Source organism: Thamnophis sirtalis, unplaced genomic scaffold (assembly GCF_051295495.1).
Source record: "Thamnophis sirtalis isolate CommonGarterSnake01/CBP01778 unplaced genomic scaffold, rThaSir2_p1.2 scaffold_11, whole genome shotgun sequence".
Taxonomy (NCBI): domain Eukaryota; kingdom Metazoa; phylum Chordata; class Lepidosauria; order Squamata; family Natricidae; genus Thamnophis; species Thamnophis sirtalis.
In genome coordinates this window covers 46664294-46690477 of record NW_028261391.1, presented here as the reverse complement: position 1 = coordinate 46690477, position 26184 = coordinate 46664294, and the positions used below count along the sequence as shown (strand labels likewise).

Here is a 26184-nt window from a genome sequence, read left to right as displayed (position 1 = left end):
CCTCGGCCCCGCGGACCTTTACAAAGATCCTAGCTGCCCTGGCGGCTCATCTCCGATCGGTGCCAGTTCGGATCCAATGTTATTTAGATGATGTCTTAGTTCAGGCGGGATCCCTGTCTCAGGCTGTCTCAGATCTTCGGCTTACCATTCGGAGCCTTCAGGCCCTGGGGTTCTTGGTAAACTTCGACAGGAGCCATCTTACTCCCTCCACTCGCATCCTGCATCTGGGGACAGTCATAGATTCCAGGTTGGGGATGGTGCAGCTGTCTCAGGAGAGGCAGGTAAGCCTCCGTCGGCTGGCGGAAGGCGTTCGCGCAAAGCAGTCCACTTCCATCCTCTCTCTGTCACAGTTGTTGGGCAAGATGGTCTCTTGCATCGGGATTGTTCCCTGGGCCAGGCTTCATCTCCGGCCCCTTCAGTGGGAACTCATCCCCTTTCAGAGGGGACGAATGAGCAACTCCCTTCGGGCTCTTCGCATCCCGGCGGAAGTCCGTGCCTCCCTGGCGTGGTGGCTTTCCCCGGCCATCCAGCGGGGGTGTTGTTTCTGGGAGCCAAACAGGGTGACCGTCACCACGGACGCGAGTCTGTTCGGGTGGGGGGCCCTGGTGGGCTCTCGGATGGCGCAGGGCAGATGGACGGCCACGGACCTCCGCCACAACATCAATTGGCTGGAACTGAAGGCTGCGCGACTGGCCCTGAGTCACTTCCGCTCCTCGGTGGAAGGACGCCACGTTCTCCTCCTGACAGACAATGTGGCCACCAAGGCACACATCAACCGTCAGGGCGGGACCCACTCGAGAGCTCTCTGGCTGGAGGCTCTGCGGTTGGGGTCATTGGTGGAGAAACACCTGCAGTCCCTGGTGGCAGAGCACATCTCGGGGCTCTCCAACGTCCAGGCAGACTGGCTCAGTCGAGCGACTCTGGACAACGGCGAGTGGCAACTCCACCCGTCGCTGTTCCGGAAGATCTGTCGACGGTTCGGACCCCCTCAGGTGGACCTGTTTGCGTCTCCCGAGAATTCCCAGCTTCCACGGTTCTTCACCCGTTTCCAGTCCAGTTCGGTGGAGGGCATGGATGCCCTCAGGAGCCGGTGGCCCCCGGGCCTTCTCTATGCCTTTCCCCCCATTCCACTCATCCCGGGGACCGTCAGGAAGGTGGTGGCGGAAGGGGCCTTGGTCATTCTGGTGGCCCCGTTTTGGCCCAGGAGGCCCTGGTTCACGGACCTGGTACAGCTGTTGGTGGCTCCCCCGTGGAGGATTCTGCAAGGGGAAGTGGTCTTGCGACAGGGGGCCCTGATTCACCCGGAACCTCAGTGGCTCCAGCTGACCGCGTGGCTCTTGAATGGAGGCTTCTGAGGGGGGCTCATCTGTCTTCCGGGGTCATTCACACCATCGAGGCGGCCCATCGCCCCTCGACGACCCGCATTTATAACTCCACCTGGGCGGCCTTCGTCCGCTGGTGCTCTCCCAGGGGCATTCCTCCCGATAGGGCCACCATTCCCAACGTCTTGGACTTCCTTCAGAAAGGGCTGGAGGACGGGCTTTCACAGAACACCTTACGTCGCCAAGTGGCTGCTCTGTCCTCGGTCTTGGGGGGGCGGGGTCTTCTTCCCTTTCCCAGTCTCCTCTGGTCAAGCTCTTCCTCAAAGGGGCGGCGAATCTTAGGCCTCCCCCCGTTCATAGATTTCCCACATGGGATCTTCCCCTAGTCCTCAAGGCTTTAAGCCTCGTTTGAGCCCCTCCGTTCCGTACACTTGCGCTTCTTATCGCTGAAAGTGGTTTTCCTGGTGGCTATCACTTCCACCCGGTGTATATCCGAGCTGGGCCAAGGTGGCGCAGTGGTTAAATGCAGCACTGCAGGCTACTGCTAGATCAGCAGGTCAGCGGTTCAAATCTCACCGGCTCAGGGTTGACTCAGCCTTCCATCCTTCCGAGGTGGGTAAAATGAGGACCCAGATTGTTGGGGGCAATATGCTGACTCTCTGTAAACCGCTTAGAGAGGCCTGAAAGGCCTATGAAGCGGTATATAAGTCTACTGCTATTGCTATTGGGCGCCCTGTCTTCCAAGGTCGACCTTTGTCACTTTCACCAGGACAGGGTGGTCCTTCGCCTTGACCCGGCCTTCGTCCCGAAAGTGAATACCCCCTTTCACAGGGCCCAGGAGATCGTCCTGCCCGACTTTTGCCCGGGTCCGTCCAATGACAGGGAACATCTTTGGCATCGGCTGGATGTCCGCTGCGCCCTGTGGATTTACCTCCGGCGGACCAAGGAGTTCCGCAAGTCGGAGGCCTTGTTCGTTTCCTTCCAACCTGGGGTGCTGGGTTCGAGGGTGTCTTCGGCTACCATCGGCCGTTGGCTGCGTCAGGCCATCTCAGAGGCCTACGTGGCCTCAGGGCGACCAGTTCCGTCAGGCATCACGGCACACTCTACCAGGAGCGCAGCAACCACAGCAGTGTGGGCCACAACGGCCCCGTTTGAAGACATCTGCCATGCGGCTACCTGGGCTTCTCCAACCTCTTTCATCCGGCACTATCGTCTGGATGCTTTCGCGTCTGCGGACGCGTCTTTCGGTCGTAAGGTTCTACAGGGGGGGGTGGGTGAGGCTCCCCTTGGGCCCTAGTGTTCTATTTTCCCTCCCTGGGACTTTAGCTTGGGTATGTCCCACGTGTGACCATTCCCTCCTCCCACTCTGGAAAAAGGACGTTGGTCTTACCTGAACATCTATTTTCTGAGGGGAGGAGGGAATGGTCACAACCCGCCCTGAGTTCTGTCATTTGGGGCCAAGGGGAGGGCCCGGGGGGTTCCCGGGGTTTGTTGTGTTGTTGTTTTCTTGTCTTTTCAGTTGTACTGTTCATGTTCGAGAATCTGGGCTAACAGTGGACAGGCACCAGTATTTATAGATTTCCTCTCAGTCTTGGACCAATCAGGCTGTGATAAAACCCACGTGTGACCATTCCCTCCTCCCCTCAGAAAATAGATGTTCAGGTAAGACCAACGTCCTTTCTCCCCCCCCAAAAAGGCATGAATAGCCTTGTGAGGGGCTTGCAGAGTGCTCCTGGGTGTGTGTGTGGGGAAACAACCAAAAAACTGGCCCGTTTTTTTCAAAAAAATTGCATTCATAGCCTTATGGAGGCTTATAGAGTGCTGCTGGGGGCTGGGGGGGGGGAAACGGCCTGTTTTTTGCTCATTTCTGCCCTCCCCAACCCCCATGAGCTCTCTGAAAGCCTCCATAAGGGCATGCATGGCCATTTTGGTGAAGGGGCGGGGCTTCAGGAGGCAAAAAATTCTGTATTCAATGTATAAGACCCACCCAGATTTTCAGCCTCTTTTTTGAGGAAAAATGGTGCGTCTTATACTCCGAAAAATACTGTATATTTTATATTCTATTTTTTTAAAAATTCATGCCATTACACAAATACAGTACATGACATAAGGTGTGGATGTGTATCTACAAGAAGCAAACATCTATAACTAATGCACATGGCAACACTTGTAACAATATATCACACTTCTCTCTGTATCCTGCTGCATTATAGTTCTTTTATTAAAGTAGTACCCTGAGGCAGTCAGCTAAGAAACTGCTTATAGTATACCTTCCTGTATAACAAATACACTCTTCTTTTGTGCAGTCAGTATTTTTCTTGTGGATATGATTGTATTGTTCAAACCAGGAGCTTCCATAATATTTTTGTTCATTTGGCAAGATTCTGACACATCTGCTTTCCATCTAGAATCTTTTTAGAGTATAGTAGTGTTTCTCAACCTTGGCTACTTTAAGATGTGTGGGCTTCATATCCCAGAATTCCCAAGCCAGTATGCTATGGAGTCCACACATCTTGAAATAGCCAAGGATGAGAAACAATTGTGTAGAACTTCTCCAATAATCTATGAATCAAATAATTGCCATAATTTAAGGGGGAAAATTGTAGTGTCTAAATTCTCTTTTATTGGGTATTGGAAGTGATTCCTCAGTTAAATTTCCTTTGACTTTGCTCCTAACAATTATGTGGAGAAAAATAGTAGAATCAGAATATAGTTAGCGGATTAGAAGGGAAGTGTCAGCCCTCCCAGGTAAACCAGACCGAAAACAATTTGATGAGTTAATTCTACTTTATTTTAAGGCTACATTTACAAAATTTTGCACGTCTAAAAGTGCTAACTTCCTGCTGCTACTTTTAACTGCATAATCCATTAGAGCTGGTGCTTCCTAAGTTTCTTTCTCTGACAATTAAGCCACTGGGAGCTTCTTCCTATCTTGTCTGGTTGTTGTCTGATTGTTTCTTAGGCAGCATCTCTTCCCCTTGTTCCCCAGGGTCATCCACAGATTCCATTTCAGGAAGTGTTTTTGATCAGTTTCCACTGAGATTCATGGTGAATTACTATAAATACTTTTGAAGGAGTGGGGATGATATTACAGAGGAGAATGGTGACCAGAGGATTAATGTTGGTTGACAAAATCTTTCTGATTGTGAGCTTGCCTATTTACACTCTAGACAGCTGCTCCTTGAAACTGAAGTTTTTGTAATAGACTCATGAGTTGAGCAGCTGGGAGTCAAAGGATTCCATCAAGGTTCATAACCATTATATAGTTGTAAAACTGATACTCTTTTATTACTCATTTTGGATTTAATTAACCTACAGTTAAAGAGATATTTTGTTTGTGGCAGGATAAGGAGGGGTTTTTTCCCTCTATCTCAAAGCAACAGGGAAAAAAAGTTTTAAAGTGAGGCGGTCAAACTCCCGGCTGCGGGCCGGATGCATCCTGCGCTGGCCATGGCCACGCCTAGTTTAGCGAAGGGGAAAAAAGTTGCAATACATCAGTTATTGCTATGACGACGCGGGTTTGACATACCTGTTTTAAAGACTTAAGAATTTCTTAAGCTTAGCAAGGAGATGATGTAAGAAAGTTTAAAACAGATAAAGGGGACAGCTATTCTGAAAGATTGCTTTTGAATAAATTGGAATTAAATTAGATAAATAACTTGGGCCTTCATGGGAGTGTGTTCTGGTTATTATTAAATAGTGTAGGCAACTGGTGGAAATAAAAATAAAGATAAGCATAATATGAACCAACTGTATTGTTGACTGTAACTATACAGATGTGGATTATATGCTGACTAATTACTGAGTGGCATTAGAGACTAAGGTATTAAAAGTACAGGGAGACAAAAGAGGAAAAAAATGGGGAAAGCTTGCTTTTTCCTTTTCAATGTTTGCAACAATTTTTCATTTGGATTATAATACAATGGCAAGAACTCAAAAAGTGGCAAAATGGGGGGGGGAGGATTGTTAGAGCAATATGCAGCAAGAGGAATTACGTCATATTTTCTTCAAAAAAATTTTTAACAGTAAATTGATCCCAGTAGCTATGGAAAAAAGAATGGCTGAAAGACTTTTAATGATGAAAGAGGAGATGAAAGAGGATGTTAAGAAGAGAGAAAACCCTGTAAAATGAGTGTCTAGAGATGTGAAACAAATTAATGACAAAGTGGAGATTTTGGAGAGTAAAGCAGAAGTTATAAACAAAAAAATGGAAAGAAAATTAGATAACTTGTCTCTGTTGAAATTGAGAGAAGGAATTTTGTTTGAGGCTTCTGAAGAGGATATTAGAGAAAATATTAAAGACTTGGCATTTGGGGGGAGAGATTCGGAAGTGGAAAATACAGATGCAGAAATTGATAAAGTTTATAGAAAAAAATTCAAGATTTCTAAGAATAAGAAATGTTCTAAGGTACACTTTATCAATAAGAAGAAAAAGGGATCAAGTTTTGCAGAAGGATTTTAATTCAAGAGTGAAGTTCATATAACTCAATATAAAGAAATGTGTTTAAATAAATTCCTGTCAAACTTTTACTGATCACAAATAATAAAAACTGTATTTTTTAAACTGAAAGATAGAACCCATTTTGAGGGGACAAATTTAAAATGTAATTTTTATTTTTCTACAGCAGAGATTTTGACTAAATTCTGTCCAGAAGAGAAGATAATTTCTACAAAAATTCAAGGAAGAGAATAGAAAATTCAAATGGAGATGTCAGAGAAGACTACATAAAAACTTCAACAGGTCCAACGGGAAACTGAAAGTGATGGTACTGAATTAGATCTACATTTCTACAGGTATTGATTTTTTTCTAAATGTTTGGCTTGATTATGGATTACAAATGCTTGACGTGGAATATAAATTGAGAAAATGCTTCTCAAAAGAGAAAAAAATAGTATTTGAAAAACGTTAAATATCAATTTGCTTACAGGATTTATTAGGACATAAAATATTTGGTTTATGAAAATTTGGATGAAGACTTTTTGGATGGGCAGGAATAAAAGAAAAGAAATAGAGTTGTTTTGTATACTAATCTCCAATTAAAAATAGAATTTGTATTGACTGATGAGCATGGTAGATGTGCTAGAGTGGAAGTTAATTTGCATCAGGCTAAGACTTTGGAAGACATTGGAATTCATGCCCCAAATGAGAATGCTGTATTGTTCTGTACACGATGTATGGAAAGATTAATAGGTTTCTTATAAAAACTGGTGCTTGATGGGGAATTGGAATTGCATAATCTCCACTTAATGGGATAGAACTTCTGAGAAAAGCATTAAAACCACTCAAGGTAGTTTATACCAAAATGTTTTGGCTTTTGTTTTTGTTTTGATTGACAATATAAGACTGGTTGATATATGGAAAGAGCAAAATGACAACTCCAGAGAATGTACCTATTTTTCAGAAAGACATAGCACCTTGTCAAGAATAGAAATTAACTGGATTTCAAAGACCTTGGATACTAAGGTTTCTAAATTAGAAGTACTGTCAGATTTTTTTAAGATTATAATCCTGTGAGTTTGATTTAAAAAAGAAAATATATAAAAGAAAATTCTTTCACACAGAGACTACATGAAATGTTGTTACAGAAAGAAGTAATGGATGATTGCAAAAAGATATTAAAAGATTTTTGTTAACAAATACTTTGGGTCAGGGGTTGGCAACCTGCAGATCTGGAGCTGCATGCGGCTCTCTGGGCCCTCTGCTGTGGCTCCCTGTCGGGTGATCCCGCCGCTCATTCTCCCCTCCCCGTCACTCTCCCCTGGCCTGAGAAGGTAAGGGCTATGGCGGAGGATGGAGCTGATTCTCTGGCACCTCACTCTTGCTGGAGCTTCTTCCAGCCCTTGTTGGTGCTGGGCATGCCTTGGTCCCTTGCTTTCTGCCCCAAGACACTGCCTCAACCTGGCCGTGACCGACGGCAGCCTTACTTTGCTGCACTTTGGCCTGAGCCTGTATGTTCACTTGAGGAGGATCTCCCCACTTGTGCGCACCCTCACGGCCTCGTCACAGCCGGCCAGGGGGGGTCGTAAGAAGGAGGGGGAGGAGAAGGGTCACCAGAGCCTTAGTGTAGGAGCAAAGTGCCACATTTGTGCTCCAGGCAAAATTGCACACACACTGAACCGGCAGTAATACTGGCAGCAACCCACCCCTGGTCCAATGTTTTTTAATATCTGATAATTACTTCCAAAATGCAATATGGAAGCAATAACATCAATTTGTCTTAGAAGGTTATTAAAAATGTATTTCTTAAATCAATTTTGGTACTAAAAATACCTAGTATTAATAGCAACGAAATGCAGAGCTACATAAGAATTTTATTCCTTTTCTATGAATAAATCTTAAATTAAATAAACAATTAATGTTTTTGTGGGTTTGTATTAAAGCACAAATGATATAAAGCATAAAAATGAAAAATTTTAAATGTATCTTCTCAGTATTTTCACCTAAGCAATTTCCACGTTTATGTTTAGGCATTTTTGTCATATATAAGATCCTTAAAAGAATTATTTACAACTAGCTTGTTTTTCCTCCATTTTTTAAAATTTATATAATATAAATTATGTAATAATTCAGCTATATTTTCTAATTGAAACTATTGTGATCTCACTGCAATAGAAGAGCAGTTTCTGTAACATTCAAGAGCTTATCCCCAGAGGATCCAATGCATTTGATCTATTTGTTTGTGGCATTGGGATTTAATGAGGGTAATTTTCAGATCTAGGAAAGTAAAATAGTTTTTAAAATGTCTTGCTAGGGCTATGATGTCAGTGGCTTTTCAGAGCAGCAAGCCAGTTTTCCACACGTGACAGATTGATTGACAACAGAAGAATGGTTGCCTGAAATGATGGGGGAAAATATAGGACAAAACTGAGGCTTAATACAGGATATAAGGTGAGACAGGGATGAGGAACTGTTCAACAGGGAGGTAGAAGTTGCTTGATCTACAGGAACAGTGACCATATGTCCTTAATTATAAAGGACAGCCCTTCATTTCCTTTAGGTTTGTTTGTTGTCTATTTTTGGGTTTTGCCCTTGAATTTTCATTTGTAAAGGAAAGTTATAAACCTAAACAGTTTTCTTATCCTTATGATACACTTTCAAATTTGCCCCCTTTTCAAGTTTGTCCTTTATTTCTTTCATGAAAATATGGTAACTGTTATACAGTCATATGGAAGTCAAGGTTAAACCATGCAAAGTACTCAGACTGTATTTTGTATCTTTCCATTTTGGGGGAAACTTGAAGGGCACATTCAATTTGCTGTGTAGCTCCACAGATCTAGGCTGAATGAAGTTCATCTTTTAAAAGGTACGGATTAAATTCATAGCAAATGTCTGACTTGAAAGGTGGCATAGGATAGACAATTCTATTAGTGCTGGAATATTGCATTATTATTATTAATTTAAACTTTTATTTTTTATTTCAGAATTTTCTTTGCAACCTGTGATGCCACATGTAGAATCAACAGGAAACTTTTCCAACCATCGACGGCAAACTTGTAGAAAAGGGCTGTCTTGCCCTGTGAGCAGCAGCCTTGGTTGACCAGGAAAATGAAAGAATATGTGCTGTTTTATCTGATGGGTCTCTCTGTAGCCACAGTAATGGGATATTCTTCCAAGTTGTCTTCCGCAGATTTGGATGCCACCCCTCGTATAACAATTGTTTATAACGGTAAAGGAAATCTCCGGTTTTCTGGAATTAATATGACATGCTAATTTGGATGCATCTTGAATGGATGTGAAGAATAATGTGTAAGGTATGTGTGTGCGGTGTGTGTGTGTTTGTGAATATTTAAAATGCATGCCCACTCCATGTTTTGTATAAGCAAATTTCTGGATTCTCTCTCTTATACATTTTGTGTGACATTTTCAAAGCTAACACATTTAATTTTGCAGACATGTTGTAACAGCCTGTTTGATGAGTAAAACAAAAAAGAAAAATGATTGCTTGCTATAAATTATGAAGTTCATGGAATTCAGTGTACTTGAATTATTGACCTCTATGTTCTTTTCATAGCCTGCTTTCTTGAAGTTGGGCAGGAGGATTGATAGCCTGGGGACCCTTTAGTTCAGATTATTCTACAGTGAACACATTGCAATGTGAAGCAAATCTTTCAGGGCAATCTCTGTAAACCGTGTCCCAAATATTTTTGTGGCAGACATTCTAATATCTTGAAATATGCAGTATGACTATTTTGAAATGTTCAAAACTTTTGAAAGAATTGTTGGCAAAAATTTACTTCTTCCAAGATTCAAATTTGGCCTCCTCTAAAATGGCATATTGGTTAGTCAGTTTTGATTACAGGAAGTTAACTAGGGGTGGGATCCTACCGGTTTAACAACCAGTTCATTGAGTGTGTGTGTGCATTTAGAGAAGACTTACCTTCCGGATTACTGCTTGGGAAGGAAAACAGCTGAGGTGTGGCAATCCACTCTGCCACACGACGCTGAGAAGGTAAAGGTATGTAAAGCGCAGGTGCAGGCGGACGGGCCCACTTGCTTGTGCGAACCAGTTCGCTCCCAGCTGATCTTCGGAGCTACCGGTTTGCCTGAACCAGTCCGAACTGGTAGAATCCCACCCCTGAAGTTAACCAAGTTAACTCGTATCTCTATATAACAATCAGAGATCCATGTATAGAGTGAATGCAATAAATGAATTATTAAGCATTTATTCATAGTTTCTTGAATTTTGCTGATAGGGTAGAGCTAATACAGCTATCTACAGGTATTTGCTTTGTTTATGATTTTAATGCTAAGGTGATGATAGTTGCATCTAGTATTGCACTAGCTGTTTAATTTCTGATTTTTGATTCCAATTATGGAGTCCTCACTTGATTTTTTGGTGGCAGAATTGTGATTTGCTGCTGTGGATTCTGGAACATTCACAATTCTGTGATACTGTAACTTAATTGATTTCTGAGTTAATACCAAAGAGATACCATAATTGGTTTTGTTAGGCTGGAAACAATGAGAGACTGTTGTACACTGGTGATTTGCATGAGTTAGATAATTCATTAATATTAATGTGGAGAGAGAGCAGGTGATGTGAATGAGTGATATAATAATGGCAGTGTGCTGATTCCTTTCATCTGTTATAGTTAATGGTGCTGTAAACTAACTGTAGGAAATGCCAAAGTATTAAAAATACTAGTTTTATTACCTTCAATGAAATATATTGTTCCATATTGAAATAATTAGTCATACTTCGGATAGGCGCCAACCTATGTAGTCCAAAGCAGGTGATTTATTGTCAAGGACCTCACTTCTGCCCAATCAAAGAATACCCAATTGGGAAGCTCTTCCCTAAATAAACCATGGATACTGGCTTGTTTAACCATTCATGGATTCGTGACCCGTCAAAAGCGCGGACGGCAAAAGCGCGATCGACAAAATCGCGCCTTTGACGTCATCACAGCGCGACGAAAAAGATCGAAAAATTCAAATAAAAATTAATAAAAATTAAATTAAAGCAAGCCGATTCACATAAAGGTAAGGGTTAGGGTTAGGGTTAGGGTTAGGGTTAGGTTAAGGGTTAGGGTTAGCTTTAGAGCGTTAGCGTTAGCGTTAGGGTTAGGATAAGGGTTAGCGTTACGTTTTTCGTTACTTTAACGGTTAGGTTTAGGGTTAGGTTTAGGGTTAGGTTAAGAGTTAGGTTTAGGGTTAGGTTTAGGGTTAGGTTTGGGGGGGTTAGGGGAAGGTTTTAGCTTTATTTTTACATTTTTTCGATCTTTTTCGTCGCGCTGTGATGACGTCACAGCGCGCTTTTGTCGAGCGCGATTTTGTCCTACGCGCTTTTGTGGTGGAACCTCATGGATTATTTTAGAGAGAGTTTATAGCAAAAGAAATGCTCCCTTTTAAGGGGCCCCAGTTAGGTTTGTTTCCCTTAGAATTGTTCCTTATTTTACTATGGAACAGAAAGGGAGAGGAAATCCTGCTTTAAGAGCTGTGTGAGAGCTGCCACTGGTGATTACATGCCAGGTTGAAGCTGTCAGCACTGCTATCTTTCGCCTCAACATGCATGTCTGATTATATCAGCATCTTGGTGCAAATCCCCAGGCTCCATTTTTCTGGGAATCTGCATGTATTAGAAATGCATGATCAGAAGTTCCTTCATGACGGCAACGGAAAGGGGGAAGAATTCTATTTGGTTTTCATGAGCTGCCTTGCCCACAGCTCTGTTTCATGTTGGCTGCCTCTGAGTAGTTACCTGGCTTAGAAGATTTAATTTGTCCATTCCAACCACAGAATTATTTAGTAATGCTAAAACTTTGAATAATCTCTGTCCTTTCCTGTTTAAGAGAACAAATAGCAAAATGAGACCGATGAACTGTCCTTAGATCAGGTCACAGAAGCAAAAAGCAATGAGTCCGAAGGACAAGAGCACACACTAAAACAGTAGCTACTCCAGAGGTCAGTAACCAAGCCAGAACACATGTTTAACATCAGTATAAGCTACCAGCATTGTTCAAAAATTCTGTGAGTTCGATCACAAAGAAGACTGGAAAATCAAGAGTGCTGCAACACAGAGTAAGTAGCCTCAGAGCTTCATGGACCTGCAAATGAGTTGTACATCTGCTGCAACACTTTTGGGTAACTAGAGATAGATTAGAAAGAGCTTCCAAGAGTTTTAGGCAAGGTACTAGCCTTAGAAAAAAATTAACAGTTTTAAAACCAAGCAGCCAATCTCTCCCTTAAAAAATATTCAGAAAAAAATGGTGGGCATGGATTCATTTTGCATTATTGCCATATCCAACTATAGCCCCAAAATGTTAAGTCCATGCTTCCACCACACACAATTGATTTCTTCCACCATTTCTGTTACAACATATACTGATATACTGGCTGGGTTTGCCAAGAGCCGTGATGGCACAGTGGTTAGAATGCAATATGGCAGGCTAAATCTGCATTCTCACTGCCAAGAGTTCGGTTCTTACCGGGTCAAGATTGACTCAGCCGTCCATCCTTCTGAGGTGGGTAAAATGAGGACCCAGATTGTTGGAGGCAATATGCTGATTCTGTAACCCACTTAGAGAGGGCTGTACCAATTTCGACACACTTTCTCTCCTGCTCTGCTTCCATTTCAGGGGTCTGTCCCAATGTTGTGCAGCCTCAATAGTTGCTTCTCATGTAGCCGGAAAAAAGAGCTTCTCCTGGATCAATCAGGGGCTTTGTGATGCCCCTGAGATCAGGATGTGCCCTTCTTTATCACTATCTCTGCGGGACGGTTTACATCCAAAAAGGACCGTTGATCAACAAGGTATTGACAGCAATCCTGGAGCTCCAAGATTGCATGTTGTGTTGTAGCGATGTCAGCCCCGCCTCCTATTGTATTATTCAGGCAATAAAATGAAGCCACAACCATTTGCTATAAGAACAAAAGATTCATGGATTTATGTTAATCTGGGTTGCATGTCATGTGTGAACCATAATTTCATCCAAGGTTTGCTTTGAAATGAAGACTGTGCCCCCCCCCCCCCAAAGGCTTCATTCATTGCCATCAAGGCTATCCAGCCAGAAGGGGTGTGCAGGATCTAGGACTTGCTTTGGGGAAGCCCTTCCTTGCAGCCAAAATATCATGCAGTTCTCTGACTACAACCTTCAGTCCTGAACTGCCTGCATTCTCAAAGGTTCAGAAGGATCTGCTACTATGGGTAAACCATTACAGAGGGTGGGCCAGGCACAACCGCATTTGCAGTTTATGGCCCTTTGAACTTCATCTCATTATAGTTAATTTCTTCAAGGAATGTATGACACCAGTGAAAACGATGCTATCATTTGGTGCTGGTTTTGCTGAGGCTGCTGAATGCAGGATTTTCAGTATGGGTAGTTAATTGCAATTGTTTTTGTCTGTACATTCAAGTTCCAAGATGGAACTGGCATGCAGATTTACATTATCAAATAGAGGTACCAGGGAAGCATTTTTCATTCTAGCGTTAAAGAAACAGCAAGTGGGGAACAATGAATTTGCTAAGAAGATAGGAAAAATGTGGGCTTTTTGAAATTTTTTTGACATATGCTAAGGTAGTGAAAAAGGTTGTGAAAATGGAAGCACTGGAGGTGAGGAAATCATCCATGGGAAAGGGATGAGGAAAAATGCAAACCCCAAACATTTCCTGCTTCTCTGGTCACTGATCTTTTATTCCTCAGCTTTCAACAGTTATCTGAATGCTTTCATGTATTCCTCTGTTTTTGTGAAGTCTGTATGGTTAATGAAAAACAATGAATGAAATACAGTAGTGTTTTAGTCTCAGAACTTTCTCTGGGCCTTGAATGTTTGGTCAGAAACTTCAGTATTAAAAGCAAAGAGAAATTATGAAGAAATAGACAAGGCCAGGGCCAAACATACAGTACCTTTGATTTAATTTAATTTACATTTCAGGTTTCAGGTTTCAGGTTTCAGGTTTATTGGGATTTATATGCCGCCCTTTTCCCTGAGGGGACTCAGGGCGGCTTACAACCACAGGGGAGGGGGGTGCAAGGTCAAAAACAAAACAATATGTGCACAAAGAAAAAAATAATAAAACACAACTTTCATTCAGCAATCAAACACTCGGGCGGGTAATTGGAAGCCTATCCCCAGGCCTGCTGGGAGAGCCAGATCTTGAGGGCTGCGCGGAAGGTCTGGATAGTGGTGAGGGTACGGATCTCCATGGGGAGCTCGTTCCACAGGGTCGGGGCAGCAACAGAAAAGGCTCTCCTCCGTGTGGTCGCCAGTCGACATTGACTGGCAGATGGGATTCGGAGGAGGCCCAGTCTGTGCGATCTGATTGGTCGATTTAGGGAGGTAATCGGCAGAAGGCGGTCTCTCAAGTACCCAGATCCACTACCATGGAGTGCTTTAAAGATGGTCATCAGTATCCTGAAGCGCACCCGGAGACCAACAGGTAGCCAGTGCAGCTCGCGGAGGACAGGTGTAACGTGGGCGAACCGCGGTGCGCCCACTATCACTCGCGCGGCTGCATTTTGGACTAGCTGTAGTCGCCGGATGCACCTCAAGGGCAACCCCATGTAGAGCCCATTGCAGTATTCCAGTCTAGAGATCACAAGGGCTCGAGTGACTGTTGTGAGAGCCCCCCGGTCTAGGTAGGGCCGCAACTGGCGGACCAGGCGAACCTGGGCAAATGCCCCCCTGGTCACAGCTGACAGCTGGTGATCAAAAGTCAGCTGTGGATCCATTTACATTTAACTGAAGCTTGTTTAATTAAATACAATGAATATGTAGAATTATTATACTAAATAAGTACAGAATAGTATTTACTTTTTGTCACATTAAAAATTCCAATCCGAAGAGACATTCTAACTATGGAAAGCCCCTGGCACTGCAATTAAGACTTTTGCGTAAAATCCTATCTCTCTATGTCTATAGCATGTGATTGGTTTTACAGTGTTAAGCAAGAAATGTGATTTAGTAAATTCTAGTTCTAGCCTGCAGATTATCTTTTATCATGCTATCATATAAGTACTGTATATCAGATCATATTCAGCAGATTTCAGTGAATTTTGGAAGATAAAGAAGAATAGTGGAGATAAAGGAATGGTAAAGTTGATGTGTGTGTGTGTGTGTGTGTGTGTGTATGTGTATGTGTGTAAATTGTTCTTTAAAAAATGTGCCCACCATTTTGAAAAAGAAAATGAAAGCTCCTCTTAATAGAATAACAATAGAATAACAGAATTGGAAGGGATTTTGAAGATCTTCTAGTCTTGTTCAGGCAGGAAACCCTATACCACTTCAGACAAATGGTTACCCAACTTCTTCTTAAAAACCTCCAGTATTGGAGCATCCACAACTTCTGGAAGTAAGTAGTTCCATTTAAATCTGCACAACTTAGATCCAGTATTCCCTTCGTAGGAAAAAATATTGAGAAAATGGTAAAAGGGTTATCGATGGAAGTTAGAACTGGATTATATAAATCCCTTTGAGTCCAGTGCCTGGCCTTGAATATGAGATTGAAATGGCTGTGGCTGCTTTTTCAAATGATATATTTGAGTTGCATAGAAAGAGTGTATCCCTTCATGTTCTACTATACTACTGAGTGAGATTGAGTGCTTTTAACCATGGAATCCTTCCGTACTCCCTCTGAGAGTTGGTGAAACTATTCCTTTTTATGATAGGCTACTCATGATTATGACTCCGCTGTCTCTAGTAGTTATGTTTTATTACACTTATGTGAACATTTTATCTCTTTTATGTTTACAATATATTTTTATTTTATGAGCCATATAGGGTCTCTCACTATAGCACTCAAGTACTGTAAAAAAGATGTTACAGCTTATATGGTTATACACATCTGAAATGGTTTTGAAACCTAGTTCCACAGTGACAACATAAATAAATACTGTATATGAAAAAGGCCAAGTGGTCTGCTGCTGAAACTAGAAGATAACTGAAGATTGAGAAAAGTAGTGCTATTTGGCAAGTTTTGCTAGTGGAATATTAGATTTTCTAATGGTGTTTTAGTCAGAAGTGAATTGCTCTCTAAGGAGCTGCTCTGATTAAATAACAGACTATTTCCTAAAACAGCATCTCATTCTCATTCATCTATAATTACTAGACTGAATAGGGCAGAAGTTCTGTCCCTTTTCTTCCCCTGAATTGTTGCTGCTCTTAACCTTCTCAGTGGATATTGCTCATAAGGAAATGACGGTTCATATTTGTCATCTTTGACAGTTTTTGCAGCAAGGTATTCCACTAGATTCAAAAGTTACTGCGAATATATCAGTTGGCTTGGGATTCAAGAGAAAGTTTGGCATAATCTCCATGCAACAATCCTGTCCATATTGAGCTGTCAGGATCCAAATTATGTATTTCCAGATTGGTATGAAAGATGCTTCTGACTCACTGGTGTTCAATGTGTTTCAATCATGCTGCAGTGGCATAGAATTCATTCTTGTAAAGGCAATGTTCCTCTAATATATGCATCTACATTGAAATTGGTTGTGCTCTTGACTATCAGCCATGCTATTTTTCCCCCTAACATATTCACTTATGGCAATGCTTATCAGGTTTTGAACTTTTTTTGCGGTAAATACAAGATGGTCATTCTTTGTAGTACTACCTTGAAACAACAACAGAGAAAGCAAAAGAATTAGGCAAGATGAAAGTAAGGAAGTGAAAAGCAACTGCCCAGGCATAAGAATGCCTATTACAGGAGTGACCATGCAGGGACACAGTCTGAGTTCAAAATTGCAATAAGGCATTATAAATAGTAGTGATACTGATAACAGCAATAGGACTTGGGACCGTGTTGTTTATGGAATCTAGCTCCTTGAAGCATCCATTGTTAACGCATGTGGATTGCTGCTCCTCCTTGCTCTGTTAAAGTCATCTGGCATATTACTTCCCAGTCTTTTCCTTTATGTGGACCATTATATCATAACTGGATGCTTTGGAGAAATGTATCATTGCTCCTCAAGGTAACAAAGGCTTGTTGTAATAAGTTGCAGATTTTGAAACAGGTTTTGGAGGAGTTTTTTGGCACGGGTATCCATCAAGACAGAAGCAAATTATTGCAATGTAGCATTTCATCAGTATTGTGCACTCTCCAATAGTAGTCTTGGTGTTGGGTTCAGAAGCACACTCAAACAGAAGGATTGTCTTCCAATAGGGTCTATGGTAAAAGAGTAGTCTGAGTAGAATGATATAATCAGATTAATTGCTTTTAATGAAATACACAAACTGGCAAAAAAACAAAAAAAAACAAAGAGAACCCAAAAAGTACTGAAGTTGGAGTCCATTCATCTTAAAGTTGCTAAGGATGAGAAACTGTTCTGGAGGCCAACAAGGGCCATATGATGAGGCTGTGGTTTTAGCACAAGATGTGTAGACCAAATTTAATGTCTTTTTGGAGTGGGTTTACGAATAGGGATGGGAGCAATAAACTTCCTGGAAACAAACCACTCCTGCCCAAGATCTGAAAAACAGACAAACATTGTGCTATTTTGTTGCTAAATTTTACCATGTTGGTCTCGGAATTCTGGTGGCAGCTGTATAGAGTCCACATGTTGTCTACTTTAGGATTTAAGCATTGTTTATTCAGTTATGGTTTCATTCATAAACTCTACTGCTGGGTTCATGCAACACACTGAATTGCAAACCATCGTTCACTATAGATTTACTCTCACTTTAGGCCAGTAACAAGCAAAACACATTTTGGCTAAAAGTATTGTGTGCGTGGAGAATATATTATTAAATGTATTGTTGTGATTTACCACTGAATTTACTTATTGCCATTCATTGCCCAAATATCAGAATTTCATTTGTAATATTGGTACTGCTCAGGAGCTATGTTGAAACCTCTGTTTAGTGTTTATTTTGAGATGAAGGAAGTTTTGAAATGTCGTGTCCTTCAAAGTTTAATGTAGCTGACCCGAAAGAAGAGATTGAAATGATAGCAATAAAACATGTCAACATGTTTATAGCTGCTCTCGTTCAAGTATACAAGGCTAACATAAACTTCTTCCTGGCAAGCAGTCTATGGAAGAAGTTTTTAAGATCTTGAACATCAAAAATAACCTGTTCTTCAGTTTCAGAGTCAGTTTCTTACCCCAGGGTTTTTTCATCCTACAACACTGAAATTCTTTTAAAGTGTGAAGAAATAAGACATTCACTCAGCTATATAATCCTCTATAATAAATGACAATAGATGATCTATGTCCAGGTCATTAAGTTATGTTACTTGCCTTGATTTTGGAATGGCTGTTCATCCTGGAGTAATACTATTTCATTCAAAATGTGTGCTGAATATGTGCAGATAAGACTGCAGTGGTGAACATTGCATTGGGAGATGGCAGCTTTCTCCACCTTGTATACCTGCGTATCAGTTGGACTGAAACTGTTACAATCCCTCAGGCAATGTGGAAGCTGGGATTTATGGGGTTTTATTTCTCAGTTCTATATTTCAAACACCTTCACATAAAAAAAAATTCCAACATTTTCTTAAGACCCAAATAAGCTTATTTTTGATGTTAAATTAAAATAGGAGGCATTTAACATGTAGAAACTACACTTATGAAATTTCTGTCAAATTGTAGCTGAGGTAACATGATGAGAAGATTGTAAGAAAATGTATAAAATAATAAGGTTAAAAACTATTTTGTAGCTTAGCTGGGTAAATAGCTGTTGATTCCTGTAATAATATCTTGATAATGGAGAATCCTAGGAAGGCCACTATATGAACAGCAGCTGGGGATTTCTTAAGCTCACATTGGCTTGACTAATTACCACTGGATTTAGGATGGTCACAATCATTACTATACCGGAAGGAATTTGTTATGCAGGATAAATTAAAGAATCATTGTTCTCTCGAATATTAGGAAAAGTCATTGAGCTAGTGCAGCTCACAAATCTTGGGAAAACAATTCACATTGTTATCTTAGAGTGACTGAAATTAATAACAATTTTTTTTTCTTTGTAGTCAAAGGCCTAGTTGGTGCTTCTTAAAATAGGAAAATAGTTGTTAACACAATATTATTTCTTGACTAGTTGTACTTTCTCTGCATTCAGCCTATTCATATGATTAGTGAGCTGTTTTAAATCTCTTCAGTGTGGTTATTGGAATGTAAAAATTTGCATCCTTGCTTGCCATCAAGTAAGAAACAGCTGCTGAGCCTTTGGCTGTTGTTCATATTTTGGGGCAGCTGCATACTAGAATGTTCATCAACATATCGGTAATGCCACAAAGCCGAAAGTCTATAGAACTGTGGTTATTCCTTCTTTCCTATATGGATCTGAGTCCTGGACTCTGTACAAACGGACTCTGGCAAATGAAACAGTTGGAGAAATTTCACATGTGCACTCTCCCACTCCGTGCTCGGCATTCATTGGCAAGACCATGTCTCCAGCCTGGAGGTCTTGGGTTGCAGAGAGTCCACCAGCATTGAGTCCCTAATTATCAGAGCCAAGATGAGAAGGATGGGTGGATGACTGCCATATGCCTCACCAGTTGCTGTACAGTGTACTGGAGTCTGGGAACAGACTTTAAGGTCCACCACCCAAGCATTACAAAGATCCACAATGTTGATTCGGCCCTCGAAGAAATCCAGTTTGACACCCCTATCCTAGACTTTAAAAATGTATCATTGCTATTCACTGTTTAGAATTATCAGTAAATGTAATCAGGAGACTGCAAACTTTTGTTATCTTCTTTTGGGTCATAGCCAGTTCCTGGTGACGCTGTAGATAAAAATTATCCCAATTGCCCTGTCACTTGCCAGAGTATTTCTGTAGCATCCAGGTATTTTTTCCTCCTCATTTACCTAATTTATGGCTCGTTGGACGCTTCTTCTTCTGGTGATCTTGTCCAGCATTATTATCTTTTTCATAGATGCATCTTTCCCTGTGATACATCCGAAATATTACAGCTTTTATTCCATAATCCTTGTCAGTGAGCACTTCATTTGAGTTCCTCTAGTATCAGATAGTTGGGTCTCCTAGTTGTCCAAGGAATCTGAAACAACCTTCTCCAATGCTATAGCTAAAAGGAGTTGATTTTCCTCTTGCTCTTACGTAAAATCCATCCTTTCCATGCATACACTATAAAAGGGAATAGCATTGAGTTGATCATTCTAACTTTTTTCTTGATTGAAATGTTGGAAGTGACTAGATGTAGAGCCAACTTTGTTGTTGAAATGTGGTTGCTCTTTGGAAAAGAAATCTTGGAGGCTTTCAGTACAATAAATTGGTTATAACTAACAAGAAATTGGTATGAAATATGTTTCAAGTCATAGTTAGGAATAAATTACTGGAACAATTATAATTGACCTACTGAAAACAATTCATATCTACAGAACATGGAAGAGGTGAAATAGTTGGAAGAAAGGAATACATTTGGGATTGACAATTGTCAAATCAACACAGCGCAGCAAAACTTTTGAGCTGAAGAATGCTTAGGTTTGTAGGTTTATTAAATAAGCTTTCCTGTAAGACTGGCAAATAACATATAGCATTTAACTTGTGCTATGAACAGTTCTCACTATATTGTAATAAACTGACTTACTAAGTATGTGTAACTGCTGATATGAATTGTTGTGAGAACCTGTTGTGTTATATGGTTAAAAAGAAATTTGCAGCAGAAAAATTAGTAAGGGAATTCATACACAATAGAAATTGAATAAAGTAATTATTTAACTTTTGGGGTTAAAATCTTTTTCTAGAAATCTACTAAGTCCCTTTGAAATAAGAATGAGACTTTAACAAACTTAGAACACAACATCCTAAGGTTTAGTAATACAATGAAACTGTAAATTCCTTGCTATATATAAACATAAGAGCCGTGGTGGCACAGTGTTCAGAATGTAGTATTACAGGCAAATTCTACTGACTGCTGATTGCCAGCAGTTCGGCAGTTCATGTCTCACCAGCACAAGGTTGACTCGGCCTTCCATTTTTCCGAGGTTGGTAAAATGAGGAGCCAGATTGGGGACAATATGCTGACTCTGTAAACCACTTAGAGAGAGCTGTAAAGCTCTATGAAGTAATATATAAGTCTAAGTACTATTAGCAATAACAATAAACAACTGATTTCCAAAACAACTTACAACTTTAAAATTGAAATATTTCCCCCTTGACCTGGAGACACTGTCAGTTGTACAAATAAAACTGTTCTCAATTTCTTTCAAACAAATGCTTGACTTGTAAGAACCTATTCTTATAGCCTATTGCCCACATTCAAGTTGCTTAATTCTTTGTGGTGTTCTAGTTATCATGGGATGCTTATGGCATTACCTAGTCCAGGGGCATCAAACTCGATTTCATTGAGGGCCACATTAGGGTTGTATTTGACCTCAGGAGGCTGAGTGAGCATGGACAGCTCAACTTCACTTGTGTCAGGGGCATCTGTGGGGGTCCAAGCACTCTTGTCAGCAAAAACAGGCTCCTGTGCTCCGTTTTCGGCTGTGACGGCCTCATGCAATACATCTGTCAGCAAAAAGAGCTCAAGAGGTTATAGAAATAATGGAATCTGTGTACATTGAATATAGCAACATGATCTCTGTGAGGAACCCTTTTCTTTTCCTTCAGAGTTCTCCGAAATATAGAGTATGTGTCATTGCTATGTATCATTGTTCAGTAGTGCCTATTTCCTGCTATTAGTAATGGGTGAAAAGGCAGCACAAATATTCAACGCACCTGAAATAAAAGGAAAACAATACTCTTAATCCTTCTTAGAACAGAAAGGCAGCTTTGCTCAATCAAAGTAGAGACCAGAACCAAGCCACGGCTAGAAGGAGCTTCTCCTGTGAAGAATAGCACTCTAATATGACTCAGGTGTCTTCTGGGTGATATATTTCTTCAGCCCAGCAGCGTTTATACTGACCAGGGTGCCATAAACTTCTGACCTTCCCCAACATAAGGCTATTCATATGTCATGATGAAAGAGGCGAGAAAGAACAAATTGATGAACCTTTGAGTGCTCTGAGTTATGAAAAAGAAGTTAGATTTTCAATCAGTACAAAGGGAAAGGATACATACTAAAGGTGAGCAGAGTGAAAACTTCCACAGAGGGAAATTTTCTAAGAGACTGTAAAACCAGTCTGACAAGAGATTCCTCTGAGCGTTAATCACCTCTAGCTTACACTATACAAATATGAGGAAGTCCTGGGAAAAGTTCGCTTGAACACTGTAAGTGTTGAACATAGTTCCATAGTGAAAAGCATTATGTGGAAATTATGTTTAACAGAAGAGGAAAAAGAGAATTGATGGATTGTGATAAAAGGTGATAATAAACTCCTGCCCTATTGGACCAGATAGAGGAACTTTTAATCATTGATTCTTTATTCATATGACACACTAAATTGTGAATTAGTCAACCACAATTTAGGCTAGGATGCTGTATGAACCTATCTTTGGTGATTAATTGGAGATATTATATGACTTGCCAATCGCTAGATGATCATTAAAGGGCAACAAAGAAATAGAATTTTCAGTATCTAATAATTGTCTGGATTTTTGTAGTTCAGTTAGTAGCCACAGTTCGTATGATTTAATGAGTTATACTAAGATATTGCTATATCAGGTATGTCAGTCTTTTTTTTTAAAAAAAAAACAAAGTTTAATCCTAGAGATATATTTTAACTGTTCTTGTTATAATGAAGATTCCATCAAAAATTCTCCCACTTTTTTGGCACCTGTCAGAGATTATTTTCCTAAGGGTAATTGAAGTGATGGCAGAAATTACTTTCTTCACATTTATGAGGATAGATCTAAGGATCTCCAGAAATAAATCTGCCATGTATTAATAATTCTTTCCAAATGGAACACACACACTTTGCTTTTGAACACCCCCCCCCCCCCAATAATAGCTGGAGCTGGTTCAAGACAAAAAAAACCTGAAATCTACAGCCAAGTTTCTATCAAGATCAATCCAACTGATGAAAAATAAGCTTGCATGTTTTCAGGTCCCAAGATAAAAATCAGAAAGAAAGAAAGAAAGAAAAACCCAGAATAGGCAGTTGAGTAACCTCTGGGCTGTTGTGCTGCAGAGGGAATGTACTAGGTCAGAGGTCTTCAAACTTGGCAACTTTAAGACTTGTGGACTTCAACTCCCAGAATTCTCCATGGAGTTGGCTGGAGAATTCTGGGAGTTGAAGTCCACAAGTCTTAAAGTTGCCAAGTTTGGGGACCCCTATACTAGGTAGTTGTGGATAGTCCATGTTAATGGTATTCCTAGCATGTAAAGATAAAAAATAATGTGCCACCTCCAGAAATTCTGTTAAAACAGGAAAGCAATTACTCCTCACTGAAGTTTGGATTGGTGAGGAATTCTAATTTTAAAAAAGCAGCCTTTCCCCATGGCTGAGTTGACATGTTCTCCATCTGCCCTCAAGTTGGCAGAAAAACTATTCTGCCATGAAATCTGCTCTCCTCATGGCTGATCCTTATCCTGCCTTTGCTGCCTGTGTTTAATTCACCTGAATTCTTTCCAATACAGTAGCAGTTGATAAATTAAGATTGAGTTTACTCAACATGAGGCTGTTCTTGGGTGCTTTGAGAATAAGGGGGAGAAATACAATTTTAACACTGGTGCATCTGTGGATGACATAAGCTTGTTTTTCATGAGCTTAGAATGAAGGGAAGGCAGCATCATGGGAACATGATGGAAAAAAGAGGTCACCATGTTAAGTACAAGTAAGAAAAGACCCTTGGTTTATTCGATAGGGTAAATTTGTGCCCCATTCTGTGATATTTTCTGAGGCAATTTGTAGATGCAAATTATTATATAAAGCAATGCCTTTGCTATAACATTTTCTCAAGAAGGTAGTTCTGCTCAGTGAAGGCCCCCACCTCTGCTCTCTTTTAGAGAAGAAAGCAACCTCTTTTCAATTCCTTTCATGTTGTGGGATTGTTCTCTAAAAAAAACTAACACTGCCAGCTGCATTGCATGCCCTGGGTGATTTATGAATCCCTTTGTTCTGGCTAACTGATACACTAGAAGCTTTAACTTGCCCTGTAGCCATGTTCCTCCTTCGCTGTAGGCAGAGGGCAGAGATACTGGCTTTTCATATGAGGTATACTTGCCTTTACATTAAGGAAACCATCCAATTCCCCTGAGGCTCAAAAGAATGTGTGCCTATGCTGCTTTTTCAAAAGGCTGAGTGAAAAGATTAGCAGAATGACATTGACTCATGCCTACTGCAGCTCAGTGCCATCCTTGGAAAAAAAATACAAGAAAACAAATCTATTCCTTCAGTTTCACTTGCTTGTGCGGAGAGTGTGCATGCTTAGGAAACTGCACAGAGCTCTTCTTCAGATACTCATAAGATACCCATAAGAAAGATGGCGGTAAAATATTTCCTAAGAAAATGTTCATCAGTGTGTTGAATAGTTAGGTTAGGCAATAGGTTAAGAAATAGTTATTTTTGTGGGTGTTCTAAATCTAAACTATAGAAGAGGATAATTCTGAATGGGATATATACAGTAAATACAGGCATTGCAGGGTAAACTGCCTTGTTTAGTGATGCTTAGAAGTTGCAACAGTGATGGAAAAGCAACTTAATTGACCAATCCTTGCCTTTGTGACCTTTGCCGGTCTGTAAAGGGAAGAAAAGCTGAAATAAACTCATAAGCGCTGTCATGGACTAAGCATGACTTAGTCACTGCTATGCTTATTGACCAATTTGCTAATCCTAATTGTGGTTGCTAAATGAGGACTACCTGCATGTGGAAGCAGACATACTAGTCACTCAGAAAACAGAGAATTATTTTTTTCACATTTTCCTTTGTTATCCTTGCTATTATTAATGATAAAAAACCCTTTTAAACGGTGGTGGATATACAGGCATATAGCCCTCTATATCCTTCCCTCTCACCTCACACTCTGAATTAACATATTTTGATTTCTCTTCTGCAAAACTGTCTTTTCTAATTGGGTAGTATCAGTAGGTTAAGGTTAAGGTTTATTGGATTTATATGCCGCCCTTCTTCCAAGGACTCAGGGTGGCGTACAACATAAAAGAAAACACATATTACAAAAATTAAAAGGGACATTAAATAAAGTATCCAAAAAAAAACCAATTGATATTTACAATAAAAAATTTAAAATTAAATTAAAATTAACAACCAAATTAATCCTATATTTTATTCTATTCAGGCCAGGCCGGCTTGCTGGAAAAGCCAACTTTTTAGGGCGTGTCGGAAGGACCGGAGGTTGGGGATTATGCGAAGCTCCGGGGGCAGCTCATTCCAGAGGGAAGGCACTCCCATAGAGAAGGCTCTCCTCCTGGAGGTCACTAGCTGACACTGTCTGGTCGACGGCACCCTGAGGAAGCCAACTCTGTGGGATTGCACTGGACGGTGGGAGGCTACTGGTGGCAGTAGGTGGTCTCGCAGGTACCCTGGGGCCTAAGCCATGGAGCGCTTTAAAGGTTATAATTAGTACCTTGAATCGCACCTGGAAGACAACCGGCAACCAGTGCAGGCCGCCTAAAAGGGGTGTAACATGGGAGCACTTAGGTACCCCCTTGATAACCCACGCGGCCGCATTCTGGACCAGTTGAAGCCTCCAGGTGCTCTTCAAGGGCAGCCCCATGTAGAGAGTGTTATAGTAGTCCAGACGAGAAAGGATGAGGGCATGAGTGACTGTGCACAGAGCATCCCAGATCCAGAAAGGGGCGCAACTGACGTATCAGGCAAACCTTGTAAAAGGCCCCCCTGGTCACAGCCATCAGGTGTTCTTCTAAACTAAGCCGCGTATCCAGGAGAACTTCCAGATTGCGGGCCCTCTCTGAGGGAGGTAAATTTTCTCCCCCTATTATCAAAGATGGAACAAGATGCACAAATTGGGATGATGGAAACCATAGCCACACAGTCTTAGAGGGATTGAGCTTGAGCCTGTTCCTCCCCATCCAGATCCGCACAACCTCCAGGCATCAGGACATTATGTCGAGGGCATCATTTGGGTGGTTTGGGGTAGAGATGAAAAGTTGGGTATCATCAGCATATTGATGATACCATACCCCAAAACCACTGATGATCTCGCCCAACGGTTTCATATATATGTTGAACAGGAGGGGTGAGAGAACCGACCCCTGGGGCACCCCACAAGTGACACACCTCGGAGTCGATCCCTGTCCTCCCATCAACATGAACTGCGACCGTTCCGGCAGGTAGGAGGAGAACCACCGCAAAATGGTGCCCCCCACTCCCAACCCCCCCGAGTCATCGCAGTAGGATAGCATGGTCGATGGTATCGAAAGCCATCGAGAGTTCTAATAGGACCAGGACAGGTTGATTAAGCTTTGGGGAAGCTTTACTAACAGTAAAAAAATATTTAAAGATATTTTACTTTATATCAGATCACACAGTTGATAAGAGGGAAGTTCAGAGCAGCGAGGCATTTATAGAGATACAAGTTGATTAGAAACATTGCTTAA

At 41.2% G+C, this 26184-nt stretch overlaps 1 protein-coding gene across 5 annotated transcripts in view; it reads left to right on the top strand.

Annotated features, from left to right (window-relative positions):
- Positions 1-26184, top strand: part of SEMA4G (semaphorin 4G) — a 129168-nt gene that overhangs the window by 56791 nt on the left and 46193 nt on the right. For 2 of the 5 annotated variants that reach the window (XM_087725747.1, XM_087725749.1), the window contains exons 2-4: positions 5948-6116; positions 8075-8211; positions 8745-8989. In XM_087725747.1, the coding sequence (XP_087581873.1) occupies positions 8869-8989 (121 nt within the window). In that variant the 5' untranslated portion in view covers positions 5948-6116; positions 8075-8211; positions 8745-8868. The remainder of the gene's footprint in view (positions 1-5947; positions 6117-8074; positions 8212-8744; positions 8990-26184) is intronic. The other 3 variants (XM_087725750.1, XM_087725751.1, XM_087725752.1) reach the window with 2 other exon arrangements.